Source organism: Oncorhynchus masou, chromosome 18 (assembly GCF_036934945.1).
Source record: "Oncorhynchus masou masou isolate Uvic2021 chromosome 18, UVic_Omas_1.1, whole genome shotgun sequence".
Lineage (NCBI taxonomy): Eukaryota > Metazoa > Chordata > Actinopteri > Salmoniformes > Salmonidae > Oncorhynchus > Oncorhynchus masou.
In genome coordinates this window covers 53,923,168-53,944,501 of record NC_088229.1, presented here as the reverse complement: position 1 = coordinate 53,944,501, position 21,334 = coordinate 53,923,168, and the positions used below count along the sequence as shown (strand labels likewise).

General features: G+C 41.0%; 1 protein-coding gene across 1 annotated transcript; it reads left to right on the top strand.

The window, feature by feature from the left end:
* Window positions 1–1,278: 1,278 nt before the first annotated feature.
* naglu (N-acetylglucosaminidase, alpha) lies at window positions 1,279–20,672 on the top strand. Its single transcript, XM_064923698.1, has 6 exons — window positions 1,279–1,789; window positions 15,045–15,192; window positions 15,409–15,555; window positions 15,653–15,738; window positions 15,915–16,171; window positions 16,481–20,672. Exons 1-6 carry the CDS (start codon window positions 1,380–1,382, stop codon window positions 17,686–17,688), a joined length of 2,256 nt encoding a protein of 751 aa, XP_064779770.1. The 5' UTR covers window positions 1,279–1,379; the 3' UTR covers window positions 17,689–20,672.
* Window positions 20,673–21,334: the final 662 nt, after the last annotated feature.

Sequence of the window (21,334 nt, the reverse complement as noted above, 5' to 3'; positions counted from 1 at the left end):
CACATTTTGAGACTGTGAAACTTAAACTGTTTCTAGTGTTTGCAAGTATGGCCCCAATTGGTTTTGGTTAAAACATGTTCAAATGTTTTGTTTACTTAAAAATATGCTTAATTGTGACAAATGTTTTCTGCAAAGTGATCAACCTGTGACTGAATTCATTCAAGCCTTTGTTGTACACAGTTAGTGATCTACTATAAAAACGGCTAGCTGGAGCTCGTCTGAACGGTCGGTTGTGAATGCCCTCACCCGTTAGTGCTTAATGCTGATATGTTTTGGTTCTGCCTACTATAGTGCTGTCCGTTCATATTCATGATGTGGAGGCCTGTACTCTTGATGGTCACCACACACGAGTGCTGACAGAGCTTATCCATTTGAAGATGTTCATATATTTGTGGTTCTGAAAAAGGGAGAGACAATGCAATCATTAGGATCCATTTACAAGATACTAAGAGATACATATATGCAAATCAAAAATAGACATGCAAACTATAAATATATATCAGGATGTGTAATCATATGCCCTGATAAAAGCATATCAACAACTGCAATAATTTTACAGGCTAACAGAGGAATATTCACACATCAGCAATTTAAACCGAGAGGGAGAGAGAACTAAGACTAGGGCTATTGATTATGGCCCTCTCTGGCCTGGCAACAGCTCTTATGAGGCAATTAGTAAATGCGCATGTGCAGGGGCACGAGAGAGGCTCCACGTTACAGAAGTAGCTCTTAAACAATATAACTATTGCTATATCCCTTAATAATTAGTATGCAAGTTGCACTCAATAAATACTATTGTAGCACTGACTAAACAATACTAAATGTACGAGGTAGCATGCATGTGGTAAATACAACCAGACAGTGAATGTAAGTAAACAAGCATTAAAATTAAGTGTCAGGGCGGGCCGTGGAGTGCGTAAACGTCCTGATTGGTTTGAATGGGCGGATGAACGCGAATCATATTGAGAGGACCGTTTTTTTTAATGTCCTCTCAATATGATTCGCGTTATATATATATATATTCTTTTTACATATAGGCCTACTGTAGGTCCAGCCTTGAAAACGCAAATAACATAATTTGTGACGTTTTGCTGAGGAATTTCCCTGTGCCTTTTTATACCCAAATACATCTAATCTAAAATAAAACTTCCTCAGACTTTATCGGGTGACTATTTTTTCCCCCACGATTTTACCATTTATTTACCAACCTCTCGACTGTGATTGGTTTAATACTTTGATTGACTCCAAACAAATCACAATCTGATTGGCACAGAGCATTTCTCAAAACGAAAACTTCCTGATTGCCTGAAAATTGACCAAACTCGTATTTTATTACACGGACGCATACGACTCTTTCGCTTAAGTTGATTTTGATCAAAATGAGATTTAAATGTATTTATAGCATTGCTTTACTTGTAGTAGTCTCTAATTTATCAGCACATTGCGAGTTTCAGACTCTCGCACATTTAAAGCCGCAAGCCAACGACAAGACTCAGGGAAGAGCTGTAGTGGAACTTCTGAGACGGCTACTTGGAAATAGATCTCGTGAGTTCATAGTGTCCGTCAACAGAACTTTATCCAATGATAATTTGGAAGTGTGTGAGCTCCGGTCGGCGAAAAACAATAAAATCATAGCCACAGGCAGCACTGGGGTGGCAGTCGCCTCTGGGATTTACAACTACTTAAAATACTTCTGCAATTGTCACGTATCGTGGTCAGGTAATCAACTTAACATTCCTCGCCCTTTGCCGCAACTCACAGGCGTACTGCGTATCAGCACCCAACACAGGTAAGTGAACGAAACTTTATGCGGAGATAGTACACTGTCCTCACAGGATGTAATAGGGCAACCTGGGCTCATAGACTAGACGTAACATAGTAAACACGAGACACTCATATTAGGGATACCTAGTCAGTTGTACAACTGAATGCCTTGGACTGAAATGTGTCTTCCGCATTTAGCCCAACCCTTCTGAATTAGAGTATGATCTGTTATGATTGGTATGGTTACATAAGCGAGATGGTTACTTAAGGTTATGTTTACTAACCCAAAGGTTGCAAGTTTGAAACTCTTCACAGATATTTTTTGTTAATTAGTAACTTGAAATACTTGTGACTTTTCTTTTAGCTACTTTGCAACTACATAACATGTTAACTAATCCTTCCCCTAACCTTAACCATTTTAGCTAACCCCAGAGGTGGGACCAAGTCATTGTTTTACAAATCACAAGTAAGTCTCAAGTCTTAGCACTAAAAACCCAAGTCAAGACAGGCAAGTCCGAGTCAAGTCTCAAGTCCAAAACTTTGAGTTTCAAGTCCTAAACAAGTCATAATGTGCTCTTCACCAAATTAAATACCATTTCATATTTTTAACAAGAGTAATAGTTAGTATATTACATTCATACAAATAATCAATGCTTTTAAAAATATCTATATATTTATTACTTTCCAAATAAACGTTATATTTCCATGGAAATACATAGGTAGCCATGAGAAAAACACACACTCCCCCAATAGTAATTGACTATCAAGGATCGCTAAGGGGCGCAATCGGGTGAAGTAGGCTTGTACACATTCGCCCAACCTTAATACGCACACACACTCTGTGTGGTTACAGTAGGCTGACATATGTCAATGGTTTTAGGAACAATAGTAACATCAGGCAGGATTTAGGCTACCAACTGCCTAGCCAGTTGTAGCTCAATCTTGGGTGCAATGATCACGTTCCCGCACTGACTGACTGTGGAGGCTCATTGATTTAATGTTACGTTAGCCTACATGATACACTAGTAAGTAATAAAATGTATAGCTGTCAGCTATATTAGCCACGACTTACCATTCTTTGTGCAGCTTCAAATGTCGAACAAAGTTGGAAATTGTTGCTCCTCCATCTGTAATTTTCTTCCTGTATGTTTTGCAAGTTGCAATCCATTTTTTGTTGATACAGCGTCGTCTTTATATCCAAAAATAATAACTTTGGGTATCATCTTTCCAAGGGCTCCATTTGAATTCACCCGCTGACGTTTCTCTGCACTGCCACGCACAACTTTTTCTCAGCTGGCACAATTTGATTGGCTGCTGTCCTATTCAAACTGTAATCCATGAAATGAAGAGTTGATGTGTTGCACACTTTTTTTAAATAGCATCATTTTTTATATTTTGGCTTGGGGAGGGTATCAAAGTCAGGTCGAGTCATAAGGCTCAAGTCCAAGTCAAGTCACGAGTCATTGATGTCAAGTTCCAAGTCATCATATTTGTGACTCGAGTCCAAATCATGTGACTTGAGTCCACACCTCTGGCTACCCCTAGCCACAACCTTAATGCTTTAACCTAACTCCTAAACATAACCCTAACCCCTAACTAACGTTAGCCAGCTAGCTGATGTTATCCACATAGCTAGCTGATGTTATCCACCTAGCTAGAATTCGTATAATTTCATACGTTTGCTTCAACATATTGTACGTTCTGCAAAATCATAACACATTGTATGCTTAGAAAATTCGTAACATATAATATGAATTGTAAATTGCAACATATCATATGAAATTGGTGATGGGACATCCACAAATTGATTACATGCCATACATACTAAATGGAGTGTCTGGGATTTACGTTTATGTTTAGAAGCTTGAAAAAGCTGCTCAGATGTGGAAATCTAGTTCCACCACAAATATGAGAATGCTATGCCAGGGCATACATACAGCCTTTAGCGCCTTTGGCTTGTTACGACCTCCTAGTGAGACCTTTTTTGGAGCAGTGAGCAAGTTACCTTATTCATAGACGCTAACTATCTTTCGTGCCTATTGATGACGATATCTTCTTCCGGGGACATTTGTTAAGAGCCCAGACGCTCAGTCAGAAGGTGAACACACATTGCTTGCGGTACAGTTTTTGGAAACATAAGGAACTGCAAAGTATAGTAAATGAACAGTGTAATGTTTGGAACCAGTCTCGTCGGGTGAACTGTTGTGTCCTCACCTTTTTTAGTTTAATGTTCCCATAATCTCCAAACTATTCCCTTTTCATTGCTACCTGGTTATGCATATGTTTTCCAGATTTATTCTGTAAGAAACATTTCAATTTAGCCCTAGGCCGTTTCTCACGAATGCAAGAGGTTTTAATAGTACATTATTGTGCCAATGGCTTGGGAGACCCGGGTTCGAGACCCGGAAGAAGCATTGTAATGTATGGCTGGAATGAGGCCATCAGAAGGGCATGTACATGAGGGACTTGCTATTGTTAAGCATGGGGACACGCTCCTCCTGTACGGAAAGCAGTGGCGTGTATTCATTCATGGATGCCAGGGAAGCCAGGTATACCCCCCCCCCCCCCCCAAAAAAATTGATTTTGAATAAAATAATTTGTCTTTAGTCTGTTTCCTAATTTTCCTTCAATTCGCAAGAGGCTGAATGTACAGTATCTCACTGGAGAAAGCATCTGAGATACTTGGTCTCAGTATTGTTCGGTCAATAGGCTGTTGGTTGACTAAAATATTTTTTTTAGTCAATCAATCTAAAATATATAGATTTTATGATATGAGACACCGGTCTGATTCACGCCTGTCTCAGTGGACTAATCGATTGTGGATGGCACACAAGTATCACATTTACTGTTATTTCCCATAATTTCTAATGTACAATGTTTGTATGATTATGGTAATTTCTTTTAATGCATTCAATATATTCTTATTAGTCTTTTACCATTCTCATTGTCGAAGTGGACACGTTGTTTGCGGACCACACAACCTAAGCTACACTTCTGAGGAACAAGTTTTGGTTTATTTCATTCCATTTAGGAGTTGTCAATGTATTCATTATTGTTTGTTTGTAGCTCTCCTGTCAACGTTGAGTAAGGACGCGCACCTGATTTTATCCATAAAAGTAGGCCTGGGCTACCCGGCCTGCGTGCAAATGTAGGCCTATAAATGTGCCCATTTGGTGATCTGATAGAATTTCTGATTGTCTTAACTCACCACTGATTACTTCTCAAAGTCATTTTTTATTGACCTCAGACAGCAAGTAAACAAATTCTATTTTTACACCCATTGTGAATGACAGTAGTTCCTCAACGTAGCCTATTAAAAAATATTTGCAGCTCTCTTTCAATAACCACTCAGTGTGAAAGGGGGGTGCCATTCTCTGAATTTTCACCGACTGTTCGAGCACCGGTACACATGTTGCCCTACCAGAGTTACACAGTAATAGCGTCACTGCTATTAGCTTCACGGCATACTATGGAACGCCGTTTTGGGGCTTGGCGTGTCAAAAAAGATGCATGTCAAATAACACTATTTGACGAGTCAAATAACAGTTCTATTATAGAATGTTGTGTGTTCTGAATTTGCACGTGCAAGCCAAGCGCCACCACTACTATCAGTAGCGCTTTCAAAGCTGTACAAAAAAGTCTGCAAACACAGGCCACGAATAATGTGTTTACAATACCATGTTGCTAATAAAGCATTATTTGTTCAACTGCAACTTCTGGGGTAGTTAGCTTTAGCTTGGTACCTAGCTAGCACCAATACAACCAGCCTGAAAACAATGACCAGTAGAAACTGCAGTCATTTTCATTATTCTTAGCAATGATTTAGGAATCCTTGTGAGGAAGTATTAGCTAGGTAGCCACTTGTTCGCCTATTGAAATTGAACTTCAGTTCATGAAAATAAATAGCTAGCCAGCTACTTAACCCTGTTGCCCAAAGCTTAAAAAGATGAGGCCTGTAATTTTCGTCATAGGTAGACTTCAACTATGACAGACAAAATGAGAAGAAAAAAAATCCAGAAATTCACATTGTAGGATTTTTAATACATTTATTTGCAAATTATGGTGGAAAATAAGTATTTGGTCACCTACAAACAAGCAAGATTTCTGGCTCACACAGACCTGTAACTTCTTCTTTAAGAGGCTCCTCTGTCCTCCACTCATTACCTGTATTATTGGCACCTGTTTGAACTTGTTATCAGAATAAAAGACACCAGTCCACAACCTCAAACAGTCACACTCCACTATGGCCAAGATCAGGACACCAGAAACAAAATTGTAGACCTGCACCAGGCTGGGAAGACTGAATCTGCAGTAGGTAAGCAGCTTGGTTTGAAGAAATCAACTGTTGGAGCAATTATTAGGAAATGGAAGACATACAAGACCACTGATAATCTCCCTCGATCTGGGGCTCCACGCAAGATCTCACCCCGTGGGGTCAAAATTATCACAAGAACAGTTCACACGGGGGAACCTAGTGAATGACCTGCAGAGAGCTGGGACCAAAGTAACAAAGCCTACAATCAGTAACACACTACGCCGCCAGGGACTCATCCTGCAGTGCCAGACGTGTCCCCCTGCTTAAGCCAGTACATGTGCATTTGGATGATCCAGAAGAAGATTGGGAGAATGTCATATGGTCAGATGAAACCAAAATATAACTTTTTGGTAAAAACCCAACTTGTCGTGTTTGGAAGACAAAGAATGCTGAGTTGCATCCAAAGAACACCATACCTACTGTGAGGCATGGGGGTGGAAACATCATGCTTTGGGGCTATTTTTCTGCAAAGGGACCAGGACGAATGATCCGTGTAAAGGAATGAATGGGGCCTGTATCATGAGATTTCGAGTGAAAACCTCCTTCCATCAGCAAGGGCATTGAAGATGGAACGTGGGTGGGTCTTTCAGCATGACAATGATCCCAAACACACCGTCCGGGCAACGAAGGAGTGGCTTCGTAAGAAGCATTTCAAGGTCCTGGAGTGGCCTAGCCAGTCTCCAGATCTCAACCCCATAGAAAATCTTTGGAGGGAGTTGAAAGTCAAAACATCACTGCTCTAGAGGAGATCTGCATGGAGGAATGGGCCAAAATACCAGCAACAGTGTGTGAAAACCTTGTGAAGACTTACAGAAAACGTTTGACCTCTGTCATTGCCAACAAAGGGTATATAACAAAGTATTGAGATAAACGTGTTATTGACCAAATACTTATTTTTCCACCATAATTTGCAAATAAATTCATTAAAAATCCTACAATGTGATTTTCTGGAATGTTTTTCCTCCTCATTTTGTCTGTCATAGTTAAAGTGTACCTATGATGAAAATTACAGGCCTCTTCTTTTTAAGTGGGAGAACTTTCACAATTGATGGCTGACTAAATACTTTTTTGCCCCCCTGTATATATTTTTTGAAAATGTCTAAACCGGTTTTTCGTTTTGTCATTATGGGGTATTGTGTGTAGAATGAAGATATATATTTATCTATAAGCATTCAGGCCCTTTGCTATGAGAATCGAAATTGAGCTCAGGTGCATCCTTTTTCCATTCATCATCCTTGAGATGTTTCTTCTTCAACTTGATTGGAGAAACTCCCCAAATACAGGTGTGGGAGAAACTCCCCAAAATGGGAGAAACTCCCCAAATACAGGTGTGCCAAGCTTGTAGTGTCATACCCAAGAAGACTCAAGGCTGAAATCGCTGCCAAAGGTGCTTCAACAAAATACTGAGTAAAGGGTCTGAATTAGAGGTCGACCGATTATGATTTTAATGCCGATACTGATTATTGGAGGACCAAAAAAGCAGATACCGATTAATCTGTTTTTTTTTATTTTTTTATTTGTAATAATGACAATTACAACAATACTGAATGAACACTTATTTTAATTTAACATAATACATCAATAAAATTAATTTAGCCTCAAGTAAATAATGAAACATGTTCAATTTGGTTTCAATAATGCAAAACTAAGTGTTGGAGTAGAAAGTAAAATTGCAATATATGCTAAAGAAAGCGTTTCAGTTCCTTGCTCAGAAGATGAGAACATATGAAAGCTGGCGGTTCCTTTAACATGAGTCTTCAATATTCCAAGGTAAGAAGTTTTAGGTTGTAGTTATAGGAATTCTAGGACTATTTCCCTCTATACCATATGTATTTCATTAACCTTTGACTATTGGATGTTCTTATAGGCACTTTAGTATTGCCAGTGTAACAGTATAGCTTCCGTCCCTCCCCTCGCTCCTCCCTGGTCTCGAACCAGCAATACGACAACAGCCACCATCGAAGCAGCGTTACCCATGCAGAGCAAGGGGAACAACTACTAGAAGGCTCAGAGCGAGTGACGTTTGAAACGCTATTAGTGCGCGCTAACTAGCTAGCCATTTCACTTCAGTTATGCTTGACGCACAACGAAGAGCTGCTGGCAAAACGCACGAAAGTGCTGTTTGAATTAATGTTTACGCGCCTGCTTCTGCATACCACCACTCAGTCAGATACTTAGATACTTGTATGCTCAGTCAGATTATATGCAACGCAGGACACACTAGATAATATCAAGTAATATCATCAATCATGTGTAGTTAACTTGTGATTATGATTGATTGTTTTTTTTATAAGATAAGTTTAATGCTAGCTAGCTACTTACCTTGGCTTACTGCATTCGCGTAACAGGCAGTCTCCTCGTGGAGCGCAATGAGAGGCAGGTCATTATTGGGTTGGACTAGTTAACTGTGAGGTTGCAAGATTGAATCCCCCGAGCTGACAAGGTGAAAATCTGTCGTTATGCCCCTGAACGAGGCAGTTAACCCACTGTTCCTAGGCCGTCATTGAAAATAAGAATGTGTTCTTAACTGACTTGCCTAGTTAAATAAAAGGTATAAAAGAAAATAATTAAAAATCGTCACATCGGCGCCCAAAAATACGACATCCGATTGTTATGAAAACGTGAAATTGGCCCTAATTAAATCGGTGGACCTCCAGTCTGAATACTTATGTATTTCAATTTTTTTTAATTGCTTTGTTTTTGCTTTGTCATTATTGGGTACTGTGTGTAGATTGATTGAGGGGGAAAAACTATTTAATTAATTTTAGAATAAGGCTGTAACGTAATAAAATGTGGAAAAGGTGAAGGGGTCTGAATACTTTCCGAATGCACTGTCTACTGCATAAACATTGTGTGTCTTGTGGTAATACATGGTGTGTTATAAGTAGGCTACAACTTCTACTGTAGTATCTCTGTCTTGTAGCTGCTTAGTTGATTGTTTCTGCAAAGCTTGAAGTCTAAATTGGAGAAAATTAGTAAGGAGGAGATGGTGTGGGTGACTGACTGGTGCCTGTTAAGTGTGGGTAGTGTGTGAAGGTTAGTATGCATGATCTATTGACACGAGTGGGGTAGGTGGGTGGATATCGTTCCTTGAGTGCGTATTGATGGGGACAAAGTAGTAAAATGTTGGCTAATCACCAACTTGTGTATGTTCTACAGACTAATCCTGCTGCTGACCTTGACACCAGCGTTTGTCATACAGATCCTGTAGATTCATTGGATGAAAGCTTTCAGCCGGGAACAAGCTCGAACTCAACATCTGATCTCAGCCAAATCATAATTGACTTACACTTCACTGTTAATGTCGTGTCATGGGAAAAAACTGCCCCATGCGCTTTACAATCCAACCACTGTTAACATGACATTGCTGGGGTTAGCTGATGTGCGACTAATGCACTATGGCTAATTGAAGGGCACAAATGTCCACAGCCCTCACGATAAACAAGGAAAACTCAATTGTAACAACACTCCATTCTTCACGTCCCACTGATTTTCGCTTTAACAGGGCCCAGCCACAGCACAAATGTCTACAGCCCTCACGGTAAACAAGGAAAACTAAATTGTAACAATGCCCTGTTCTCTCCCCCCCAATTTTCACTGTGCCATAAAGCAACGAAAGAGAGCCCAGAACACATTTTTTTAGGGGTTTGTATCATTTGATTTACACAACATGCCTACCACTTTGAAGATGCAAAATATTTTCTACTGTAAAATAAACAAGACAAAAAAAACAGAACTTGAGCGTGCATAACTATTCACCCCCTAAAGTCAATACTTTGTAGAGCCACCTTTTGCAGCAATTACAACTGCAAGTCTTTTGGGGTATGTCTCTATAAGCTTGGCACATCTAGCCACTGGGATTTTTGCCCATTCTTCAAGGCAAAACTGCTCCAGCTCCTTCAAGTTGGATGGGTTTCGCTGGTGTACAGCAGACTTTAGTCATACCACAGATTCTCAATTGGATTGAGGTCTGGGCTGAGACTAGGCCATTCCAGGACATTTAAAAATGTTTCCCCTTAAACCACTCGAGTGTTGCTTTAGCAGTATGCTTAGGGTTATTGCCCTGCTGGAAGGTGAACCGCTATCCCAGTCTCAAATCTCTGGAAGTCTGAAACAGGTTTCCCACAAGAATTTCTCTGTATTTAGAGCCATCCATTATTCCTTAAATTCTGACCTGTTTCCCAATCCCTGATGCTGCCACCACCATGCTTCACTATGGGGATGGTGTTCTCAGGGTGATGGGAGGTGTTGGGTTTGCACCAGACATAGCGTTTTCCTTGATGGCCAAAAAGCTAAATTTTAGTCTCATCTGACCAGAGTACCTTCTTCCATATGTTTGGGGAGTCTCCCACATGCCTTTTGGCAAACACCAAACGAGTTTGCTTATTTTTTTTTCTTTAAGCAATTGCTTTTTTCTCGCCACTCTTCTGTAAAGCCCAGCTCTGTGGAGTGTACGGTTTAAAGTGGATGTGGCGGCAGGTAGCCTAATGGTTAGAGCATTATGCCAGTAACCGAAAGGTTGCTAGATCGAATCCCCGAGCTGACAAGATCAAAATCTGTCATTCTGCGAGCTGACAATATAAAAATCTGTCATTCTGCCCCTGTTCCTAGGCCGAATTTGTTTTTAACTGACTTGCCTAGTAAAATGAAAGGTCAAATATTTAAAAATGGACAGATATTCCAATCTCCGCTGTGGAGCTTTGCAGCTCCTTCAGGGTTATCTTTGGTCCCTTTGTTGACTCTCTGATTAATGTCCTCCTTGCCTGGTCTGTAAGCGGCCCACAGGTCAGTACTTCTCCACAACTTCATACCCTGACCTGTTTGGAGAGCTCCTTTTGTCTTCATGGTGCCCCTTGCTTAGTGGTGTTGCAGACTGGGGCATTTCAGAACAGGATATATATATACTGAGCTCATGTGACACTTAAAGTCCACCTGTGTGCAATCTTTTGAAGGTAATTGGTTGCACCAGATCTTATTTAGGGGCTTCCTAGCAAATACATATGCACGTACCACTTTTCCATTTTTTTAGAATGTTTTTAAACAAGTTATTGTTTTCACTTCACCAATTTGGACTATTTTGTGTATCCATTACATGAAATCCAAATAAAAAAATATATTTAAATGACAGGTTTCAATGCAACGAAATAAGAAAAACGCCAAGGGGGATGAATACTTTTGCAAGGCACTGTAGGCAGGGGTCGTTACACTATTCTCTCCGTTTGTAGCAGTGCATGAGTAAAATCACTGAGGAAGCCAAGCCAGGAAAAAAAGCCATATCATAACCTGTGTTTCGGACTACTAAACAACTATTGATTTAAAACCACAGAGTTACCGCAAGTCACAAATTAAACAAGAGCTGCCTCCACTATTCCAACACCATTTCGACATCATCAAATCATCTATGCTTAGTCTAATACAGTCACAACTAAGATACCAGAAACTATTTAGTCCAATCAACGTAAGCTACATATGATACATCTGTCCATGGTACTGATTTCTGTGTGTGTGTCCCCCTATATAAAAACACACCCTATGTGTTTTAATAAAATAAACTAGATGTAGGCTACTGAGCTTGTCTGATGCTTTAAGCACACTGTGATTAAATCATTAAGACACAAATGACTGGAGGGAGCCAGAGATCAAGATAGTCTAACAAAAACATTAATACATTTTTTAAACCAAACCTCTTCCACCCACTACGCTACTGCTGTTATGCTCCTGCTGTTAAATTCCAAATAGGCTACACCAAGGGTCGGCAAACTTTTCCATTTGGAGTGCCAATTTATCTTACCATTTCTACCAATCAGCCAGTTATGATATGTATATGCACATTTTCGTAGAACAGTTTAATGTATTATGTCTATGGATCTCAAAATCATCATGTGGTTAATCAAAATTCTAAAAGTAACTTATATTTTCAACTATGTAAAAAATAGCCTACATAGAGCCAACAAATAAAAACATTGCAGCCTGCAGGTAGAAAATATCCTGATAAAATGTAAATATCCTATAAATCAGATTGGCTACTCATGGCCTGTCTGCAAGGAACTTGAAACATTATATCCACTATTATGTTGGGTCAGGCCTGAAGCTTGAGCTAGCAATCTTGCAACATTGTATCAAATATTCTGGGCCCTCAGAGTTTTCTGCAGACAGACAGACATAGCTGTAGGATATTAGCGCAAGGAATAGGAACTAGTGATGCACCGATATTACATTTTTGGCCAGTACGATATTTTCCTTTCCAAAAAAACAATATCGATAACCGATATTTAACATTTTAGTGGCCTTTTAAGCATTCTAGTGCAGTTACACACACACAATCTCTGTGCAAGAGGCATCACTACAGTCCCTGGTTCGAATCTAGGCTGTATCACATCCGGCTGTGATTGGGAGTCCCGTAGGGCGGGGCACAATTGGCCCAGCATTGTCTGGGTTTGGCCGGGGTAGGCAGTCATTGTAAAGAAGAATTTGTTCTCAAATGACTTGCCTAGTTAAATAAAGGTTACACACACCACAATGACCAAAAAGGCATTTTTTTGGCATTTACTCATGTCCCCATTACCAGTAAAACAATCAAAACCTATTTCTTTCACTTACTTCCTGTGCTGTTTCGTGGTTCATTTGTTAATTCGTTTCATTTTCAACCAGGATTTCTCATTCTATGGCGCGCAGTCTGGGTCTTTGCGTGTCAAATAACTCTATTTGACATGTAAAATAAGCTTGTTGACCAATCAGGACCTGAATATGACTGCACATCATATAATTTAACATATTCATACATTTTTTTATGTTATTACACCATCACTTGTATTTCATATGTCACAATGATTTTTCAATACGTATCCTATGATGCTGGTAAAGTTGTCTCGCGCACTTACACTGCTGGTCATTAAAAAAAAAGCTAGCTAGCTCATGGATGCAAACAATGTTCTTCCCACAAAACAACATAATCTGTTTCAGTAGCTATAGTTAGCTAGCTCACTATATAGTTGGATGTCATGATTTAAAATAACCCTAATTTATAAGACAGTTCTTATTTGATTAATGGTGGTTGGACCCATCTATGTGAAGCTTGCCACAATAAAGATTAGCCACAATAGTGGACTTTGCGGTTAGCCTTCAAAATAAAAGTATGTCATTGACAGTGATGCAAATGAATACAATTAGTAGAATTATGCCATAATTGAATATAAAATGCCAGACGAGGTTGTTTAGTCACACTGTACAGCCTTACCTATGTATTGTGGATCAATGACATGGGGTATCAGCATACTCCGTGACACCCAGGAGGACATTAGCGTCATAGCTCTTATTGAGGGACTCTGAAACAACTGAATTGAGCCACATGTTGTCAACCTATGTGTATTGAACACTATTCCTGAGGAAAAACAATACTGTGTGGCTGTTTGAGTCCAATAACTGAGGAGGACATTGGGGAAAAAACTTCTTGGGTATTGAGTAGACTGATACCCCATTTCATTGATCCCCAAACCTTATTTAAAGCTGTACAGTGCAATATGAATGGCAATACACACAATAGGCTGACTGGGGAGGTGATTTCACACAGTCAGTCTCGCGATAAGAGCTAATATTTGCATAAACCTTTAACAGTTGTGTTCTGTGGGTGTAACCAAGTAGACTAATACCCAATTTCATTGCTTCACATTCCAGCCTTGTTTAACATTATATTGTCTAAATATGGCACAATTCCACCAATCGTAACCTTCTGCATCACTTTCAAAGAGGTACTTTTATTTTGAAATCAAACTGCAAATTCCACTATTGTGCCTAAAATCCTTATTGTGGCTAGCCTCACAACACAACCCAGCGAACCTCACTAGCCAGATGAAGCTAGCTGGCTGCTTATAACGTTAAGTGGGAGAACTTGCACAATTGGTGGCTGACTAAATACTTTTTTGCCCCACTGTAAATGTATTTAATTTATATATATTTAAAAAAATGTATAAACCTGTTTTTCGTTTTGTCATTATGGGGTATTGTGTGTAGATTGACGATATATATTTTGATTTATTTAATCAATTTTAGAATAAGGCTGTAACGTAAGAACATTTTGGAACAAATCAAGGGGTCTGAATACTTTCTGAATACACTATTTATTTTCTCATCACGGAGTCAAGGAAAGATTTAGCAAAGGTGACTTGCACTAGTTCCTGGTGCTGAGCTTGATGTTGTCACTACAGATGTTAATAGGATCAGTTGATGTCACTGCAGATGTTAATCGAACACACAGGCCAGTCAAGTTAGCCTCTACAGTTAATTGGCAAGCTAATAGATAGATATGATCCGGTAGCTAACGTAACTTAGCGTAGCTTACATTTGCTTGCAAAGTTACAAATCACATTGCCAGATAGCAGCTGGCTAATTACATTGATTTGCTTCGGAATGTTTAGCCAGCATATTATGAAAGCTAGCTAGATTTTGGTTTAGATTAACACTACGTTACCTCTGCTCGACTTCTTAGTAAGGCAACCAATGAAATGTTAACCCAGCAGCCTGTGCTTGCTTGTAGTTTGCACATCCAGGTACTGAGCACCACACCATGACTGAACTTGACAGTTGTTGTGGAGACAAATATATAAATGTGACTAACAGAAATGGAATAATGTGTCCCTGAACAAAGGTAGGGGGGGGGGGATCAAAATCAAAGTATCTGGTGTGGCCACCAGCTGCATTAAGTACTGCAGTGCATCTCCTCCTCATGGACTGCACCAGATTTGCCAGTTCTTGCTGTGAGATGTTACCCCACTCTTCCACCAAGGCACCTGCAAGTTCCTGGACATTTCTGGGGGGGAATGGCCCTAGCCCTCACCCTCCGATCCAACAGGTCCCAAATGTGCTCAATGGGATTGAGGACACATTGTGTCCAGTGTAGCAACTAAACACCCATGTTTTCCTGACGTCCCAGTGTAGCTCCCTGGTAATGCCTTTCTCTTGTTTCTAGATTCAGGTACTATCAGAACGTATGCACTCAGAGCTACTCCACATTGTGGTGGGACTGGCCACGATGGCAGAGAGAGATCGACTGGATGGCACTGAATGGCATCAATCTGCCTTTGGCATTTACTGGACAAGAGGCCTTGTGGCAAGAGGTAATGAGATCCCATAGTGTGCGTGTGTGTGTGTGCTGAGGTGGAGCAAACTGGAATGCATATTACAACTAATTTCCTACTAATAGGTGTGGGTAATGCCAGATAAAAGTGCAAAGTAATTTTTTGCTAACTTTTTCCTATTTAAACACATATTTTTGTCTTAACTGTATTGTATTTTAGAACAAGACTGACATCTAACTGTTTTTGATGGATTAGGTGTACCTCTCACTGGGGCTGAACCAGACAGAAATTGACCACTTCTTCACTGGCCCTGCCTTCCTAGCCTGGAACCGTATGGGGAACCTGTTCCAGTGGGGCGGACCCCTACCACAGTCCTGGCATGTGAAGCAGCTCTACCTTCAAGTACTAACATTTTGATTGGTCTCCATACACACATTGGTGCCCTCCTGCATTTGGAATAATAATGATATATATGTTGTATATTTCTGCTGCACTCCAGTTCAAGATTTTAGACCGAATGAGATCCTTTGGAATGCTGCCTGTCCTGCCGGCATTCTCTGGGATTGTGCCTCAGGGCATCGTCAGGTATGACTGCTTATTCAAAACCGTTTCATCCATCCATGGCTTCCGTTCTGTATTTTTGTTGTTGTTGGAATACAAAATAAATAGCCATTTGGAGGTATTTGAATCAGTTAAGATCAATGTGCTCGGCAACAATGTTTTCCTGGATTGTTCAGTCCTTGTTTGTTCCATTTTTCCAGGCTCTTTCCGAAAGCCAACGTGACCAAACTGGCGCCCTGGAGCCATTTCAACTGCAGCTACTCCTGCGCATATAGCCTGGACCCCCGTGACCCCCTCTTCCATTCGATCGGCTCCCTGTTCCTGTCCCAGCTAGTCAAGCAATTTGGCACAGACCACATTTACAACACAGACACCTTCAACGAGATGACGCCGACCTCCTCGGACCCCACCTACTTGTCCTCGGTCAGCCGTGCAGTCTTCGACACCATGACCTCTGGTGAGACGTGCATGCCGAACGACGCAAAAAAACCCGCTGTCTGTTAATTAGCTGACACTAGCTTCGTTACCCTCTAATGTGTTAAGTAGTTTTTCTTCCGGGAATTCCGGCCACAACAGTTAGTGGATGTTAAAATGGCAGTATACATTGGGTCGTAATTACTGTAATCGTCCTACTTTCATAACCCCAGGGTGCCCTGCTATAGTGCCACCTGTGGGGGTTGTACATGGACCCCTTGCCCATACTCCTAGCCATATCAAGAGCTGTGCCTTTCTTCTCTCTCACTCCAAAATCTTTTTTTGTCTCCAGTGGATCCCCGGGCCATTTGGCTGATGCAAGGCTGGCTCTTTGTGTTTGACACAGCATTCTGGAAGCCTGCCCAGATTCAGGCCCTTCTGCACGGAGTGCCCATCGGTCGGATGATTGTGCTGGACTTGTTTGCAGAGTCCACACCGGCTTTCTCCTTGACCAAGTCTTTCTACGGCCAGCCCTTCATATGGTGCATGCTTCACAACTTTGGCGGCAATAGCGGGCTTTTTGGCACGGTGGAGAGCATCAACTCAGGGCCTTTCGATGCTCTCGCCTTCCCCAACTCCACCCTTGTGGGGCTCGGGTTGGCACCGGAGGGCATCGAGCAGAACCCTGTGGTGTACGAGCTGATGAGCGAGTTGGCGTGGCGCAAAGAGCCAGTCAACCTGGCCAAGTGGGTGTCGCTGTATGCGGTTCGCCGCTACGGCAGCACCCACGAGAACCTGACGGCCGCCTGGAGACTGCTTTTTGGTAGCGTTTACAACTGCACTGTGCCCCACTACAAGAACCACAACAAGAGTCCACTGGTGCACCGGCCCTCGCTGCACAAGACCACAGAGATGTGGTACCAGCGGGCCGACCTGTACGAGGCCTGGAGGCTGTTGTACCAGACGGCCTGGCCTCTCATGGCCCAAGAGACGTTTCGATACGACCTGGTGGATGTCACTCGAGAGGTTCTGCAGCTTCTCACCACCGACTACTACCGCGAGATCCGGGATGCCTTCCAGGCCCAGAAGCTTCCGGAACTCCTGACGGCGGGGGGCGTGCTGGTGTACGACCTCCTCCCCGAGCTGGAGCGCCTGCTGTCCAGCGACGGCCACTTCCTGCTGGGGACGTGGCTGGAGCAGGCACGCTCCCTGGCCCTGGATGAGGCGGAGGCGCGGCTGTACGACATGAACGCCCGGAACCAGATCACCCTGTGGGGGCCCGAGGGCAACATTCTGGACTATGCCAGCAAGGAGTGGGGTGGCCTGATGGAAGACTACTATTCCCAGCGATGGAGCCTGTTTGTCAACACCCTGGTGGAGTGCCTGGAGAGAGGCCGACCCTTCAGGCAAGACGCTTTCAACCAGGCCGTCTTCCAGGTGGAGAAGGGCTTTGTTTTCAACAAGCGGAAGTACCCCTCCAAACCACAGGGTGACACCTACGACATAGTCAGCAGAATCTTCCTCAAGTATTATCCACAGGCTATGGAGAGACTAAAGTGAGCCTGTCTGTAATCTGCCGAAAGACTTATCTCCTTTCACAGCGAGAAGAATGTCTCTCTCCCTCCCCCTCCCCCCAATCACCTTTCTGTAGAATGTACTCAGATGCTCAAAAAATACCCTTTTATTTTGTAAATAATTATAAGGTGGATTGTTGAGATTACTAGAGCAGCATACAATTGTCCGAAGATGAGACATCCAAACATATGTTAAATGTGTAAGGAAAAATAACTATGACATTAAATAGAGAGTTCAGCAAAATGACATTTTGATATTTTTCTTCTAAACCTTCAAAGCAGTCTATGGACAAGGAGTGACTGCAATCCACTATTCGGTTTTGTTAAACTACCACTGCCAACAAATGGTAAAATGTGCATTTTCAGAGCAAAAACTAATGCAAGTCAATCTCCCTCGTTTAGCATGTTTTAAATATAATGCCCTATTGATCTCTTAAATGGATTGTGTTGCCTAATTGCTTACCAATTACTTAGTTTAAACAAAAAAAGGGAGATGATTTGGGCATGAAATTAGGCTGCTTTCAAGGTAAGGAAACAAATATTTAAATATATATTTCACTGTTAAGTAGCCTTGCTTGAGCCTAGGCATGCATTTCACTGAACTATCCCTAGGCCAAGTGCAGCTGTATTTGGCTCAATATCAAATCATTTCTGGGTAACAACTAAGTTAAGGAGTTTTACATTTAAACAAATGTTTTAAATAAACAAATAGCTTTTTAGTACAATTTATTTCTCAAGCAAGCATTTTGCTAGGACTGTCTGGGTGTGGAACGGGGAAAGGGGACCAGAGTGGTGCATTAATCACAGTCAGGATTGTAGAAGGAAGCAGAGAGGCCTAATGGGAGGGATATACAACTTGAAAACTGTTATTTGCAGAGGTTTGGAAGTCTATTTTTATTATTGGTCTAATAATTTAGCCAAAACACGAGGCGAGCCACAACCCATACAAAACCTGCTGAATAGAAGGTCCTGGTTTGTATTTTTCAACCAGCAACTATCAGGAAATAACACTGATCACATTCTTTTTCACACTTTTACAGTGTTCTTTTCATCAGCCGTTATACAAAAATTATACAGAACACAGGAAAATCTGAACTTTGACTGCACTGGGCCTTAAACTTAATTACTATAACCGGCATAGATTAATATATGACTTAATTGCACCATTAATTAATACACTGAGTGTAGAAGCATTAGGAACACCTGCTCTTTCACATGGTCAGCCTGTCATGGAAAGAGCAGTGTTTTTAATGTTTTGTATACTCAGTGTATTATAGAGAGCAGTCCTTTCGGAGCCCAGATAACGTATTTATGAATCCCATCATTGGATATTTCAGTAGTTGGGTTTCCCAAGGGACTCCATAGGCCAGCATAGCTGACCTAAGTTGTAAATATACAAAAAAAAAGGAATTGCCCTGTAATGTGAATGTATCTTTCAAATTTTGGAATGTTCTGAAATCATTACTGTTCATGATATCGATAAGGGTACGGATTCCACCTTTGGACTATTGGGGTGACGCAAAAGGCCATCCTCCAGATCGCAAGGCATTATTGTGGAATGTTGGCGCATGGGCATGCCTTTTTGATTCCCAGTTACATTTGTTGTTTTCAATTTTGCGCCAAATATAAATAGTGTGAGCAATAATGGGACCAATGTGTAGTTTACATTGTTGAAGGGATATACCGTATGAGTGAAGACTACCTCTTCCAGGGCAATAGCAGACACCATATGCCTCTCTATACTCGGCCGGTGTGCAAAAGAATCATGTCTTAACCAATTTAGGATGTGGCGAAATGCCAGTGCCTAGAAATTAAATTGAAAGCTTGGCACGGATAGTCCTACGTCTTTCCCTCTTTACCGCAATATGAATTTGATCCCAATAGCCAGAAGGGGAGCCTTCTACTCCCAAATATTTTAAATGGGAACTATTGGGATTCCATAAGTAGAGATGGAGTCCTCCACCGGTGCCTTGAGAGGCATTAGGACTGCTTTTGATTAGATACGTTTTATAGCTTGAGCTCAATTCAGCTTCATCTATGATCTTCGATGCGTTAAGGAGCAATCAGAGGTGTACAGGTCTTTATAGAAGCGAGAGAATCTTGAATACATTTTTCTGATAGTAATTACCGTGTTTCAGATTCAATAGTTGCTAATATCAGCCAAGTGATCGTTACTACTTAGCTTGTTGGCTAGTAAACAACTGGGACAATTGCCATAGAAATAATGGTTGCGTATTACTCTATTGATGGCAAATTATGCTCTCTGTCTAATCAATAAGTTAAGTTCTGTCTTGACTTTGGAAAAATGGCTACCTGGTCTAAAGAGTTTGTGGAGAGCGCTCTATCACAGTTAAAGAAATTCGGTTTCTAAATGTTAATTGTGATTTATTCGATCCAAATGCAGTTGCCTTATTGTTAATAAAATCTTTGGTGGCATTCCATAGAATCCAGGGGTCATCGACTGAAATCTTTTATTGATCATCAAATTGATCAAAGAATTCAGGATTTTGTAGTAAAGAAACGTTGAAACGCCATCTTGTGGCTCTTTTAGGAGATTCTGAAGTTGGCAGTAGTAAGCGTGGTGGTCAGACATGCTCATATGTTGAATTTCTATTTTCTTAATTAAATTAAATACAGGTGTAGATAATAGTATGAAATTGATTTGTGAGAATGTTATATGCCTGTTTGAGGAGAAAGTGTACAATTTCTTTTTTATTTAGGATTATGTGCTCGTTAGGCATCAATGAGGTTGTAATCAGAGAGTATATGCTGGAGAGCCTTGGTTGCATGTGGATTGTAGTTGGTTTTATTAGATTTCTCCCATGTCAAAAATGGCATTCATGTCTGTTCAAATAACCAGATGGAATTCAGTTAATTTTAACAATATGCTGTTCAGAGAATCAAGATCTGTAGGATCATATGAATTGAGCGTACAGTACACGTGAATAAAGGCTATTTTCTTTCCGCCTTCTTGGTCTTCGCCCTTATGCTCTGTGACTTACAAAATACATTTTTTGCCTTTTTAGAATAAGGCTGTAACGTAACAAAATGTGGAAAAAGTCAATGGGTCTGAATACTTACAGGACGCACTGCAATTGATTTTATTAAAACACATAGGGTGTGTCTATATATGAAAAAAAATACATGTTTAAACAAATCTTGGTCGACCGAACGTCATCTTTCTAAGATTTGTTTTAGTCAGGGGACAGCCCTAAATTAATTAGGCCCTAATCTATGGATATCACGACTGAGCAGGGGCGTATCCATGGGGGTGGTCCTTGGAGGGTGTAGGCACACCCACTTGACAGCCAGGCCCAGCCAATCAGAATGAGTTTTTTTTTCCCCCACAAGTTTTAATTTTATTACAGACATAACTCCTCAGTTCTGCTATTTGCTCTTAACTGTTTGTTCCCACAGGGGATGTCTTGCCAGGTTCCTTAGCTCAAACTATGAGACATAGGAGAAATCTGCAGTGGTCTCATTCATCAACCGTGCATACATTTCTTATTAAATTCAGGCATACATATAGATTCTAGGATTTTCGTGCGCAACAAATTTATTGGGATTTATCAAACTATCGCACGGAACAGTTCAATGATGAATCAGAGCTGCACTATTTGTTTGCTTATGAA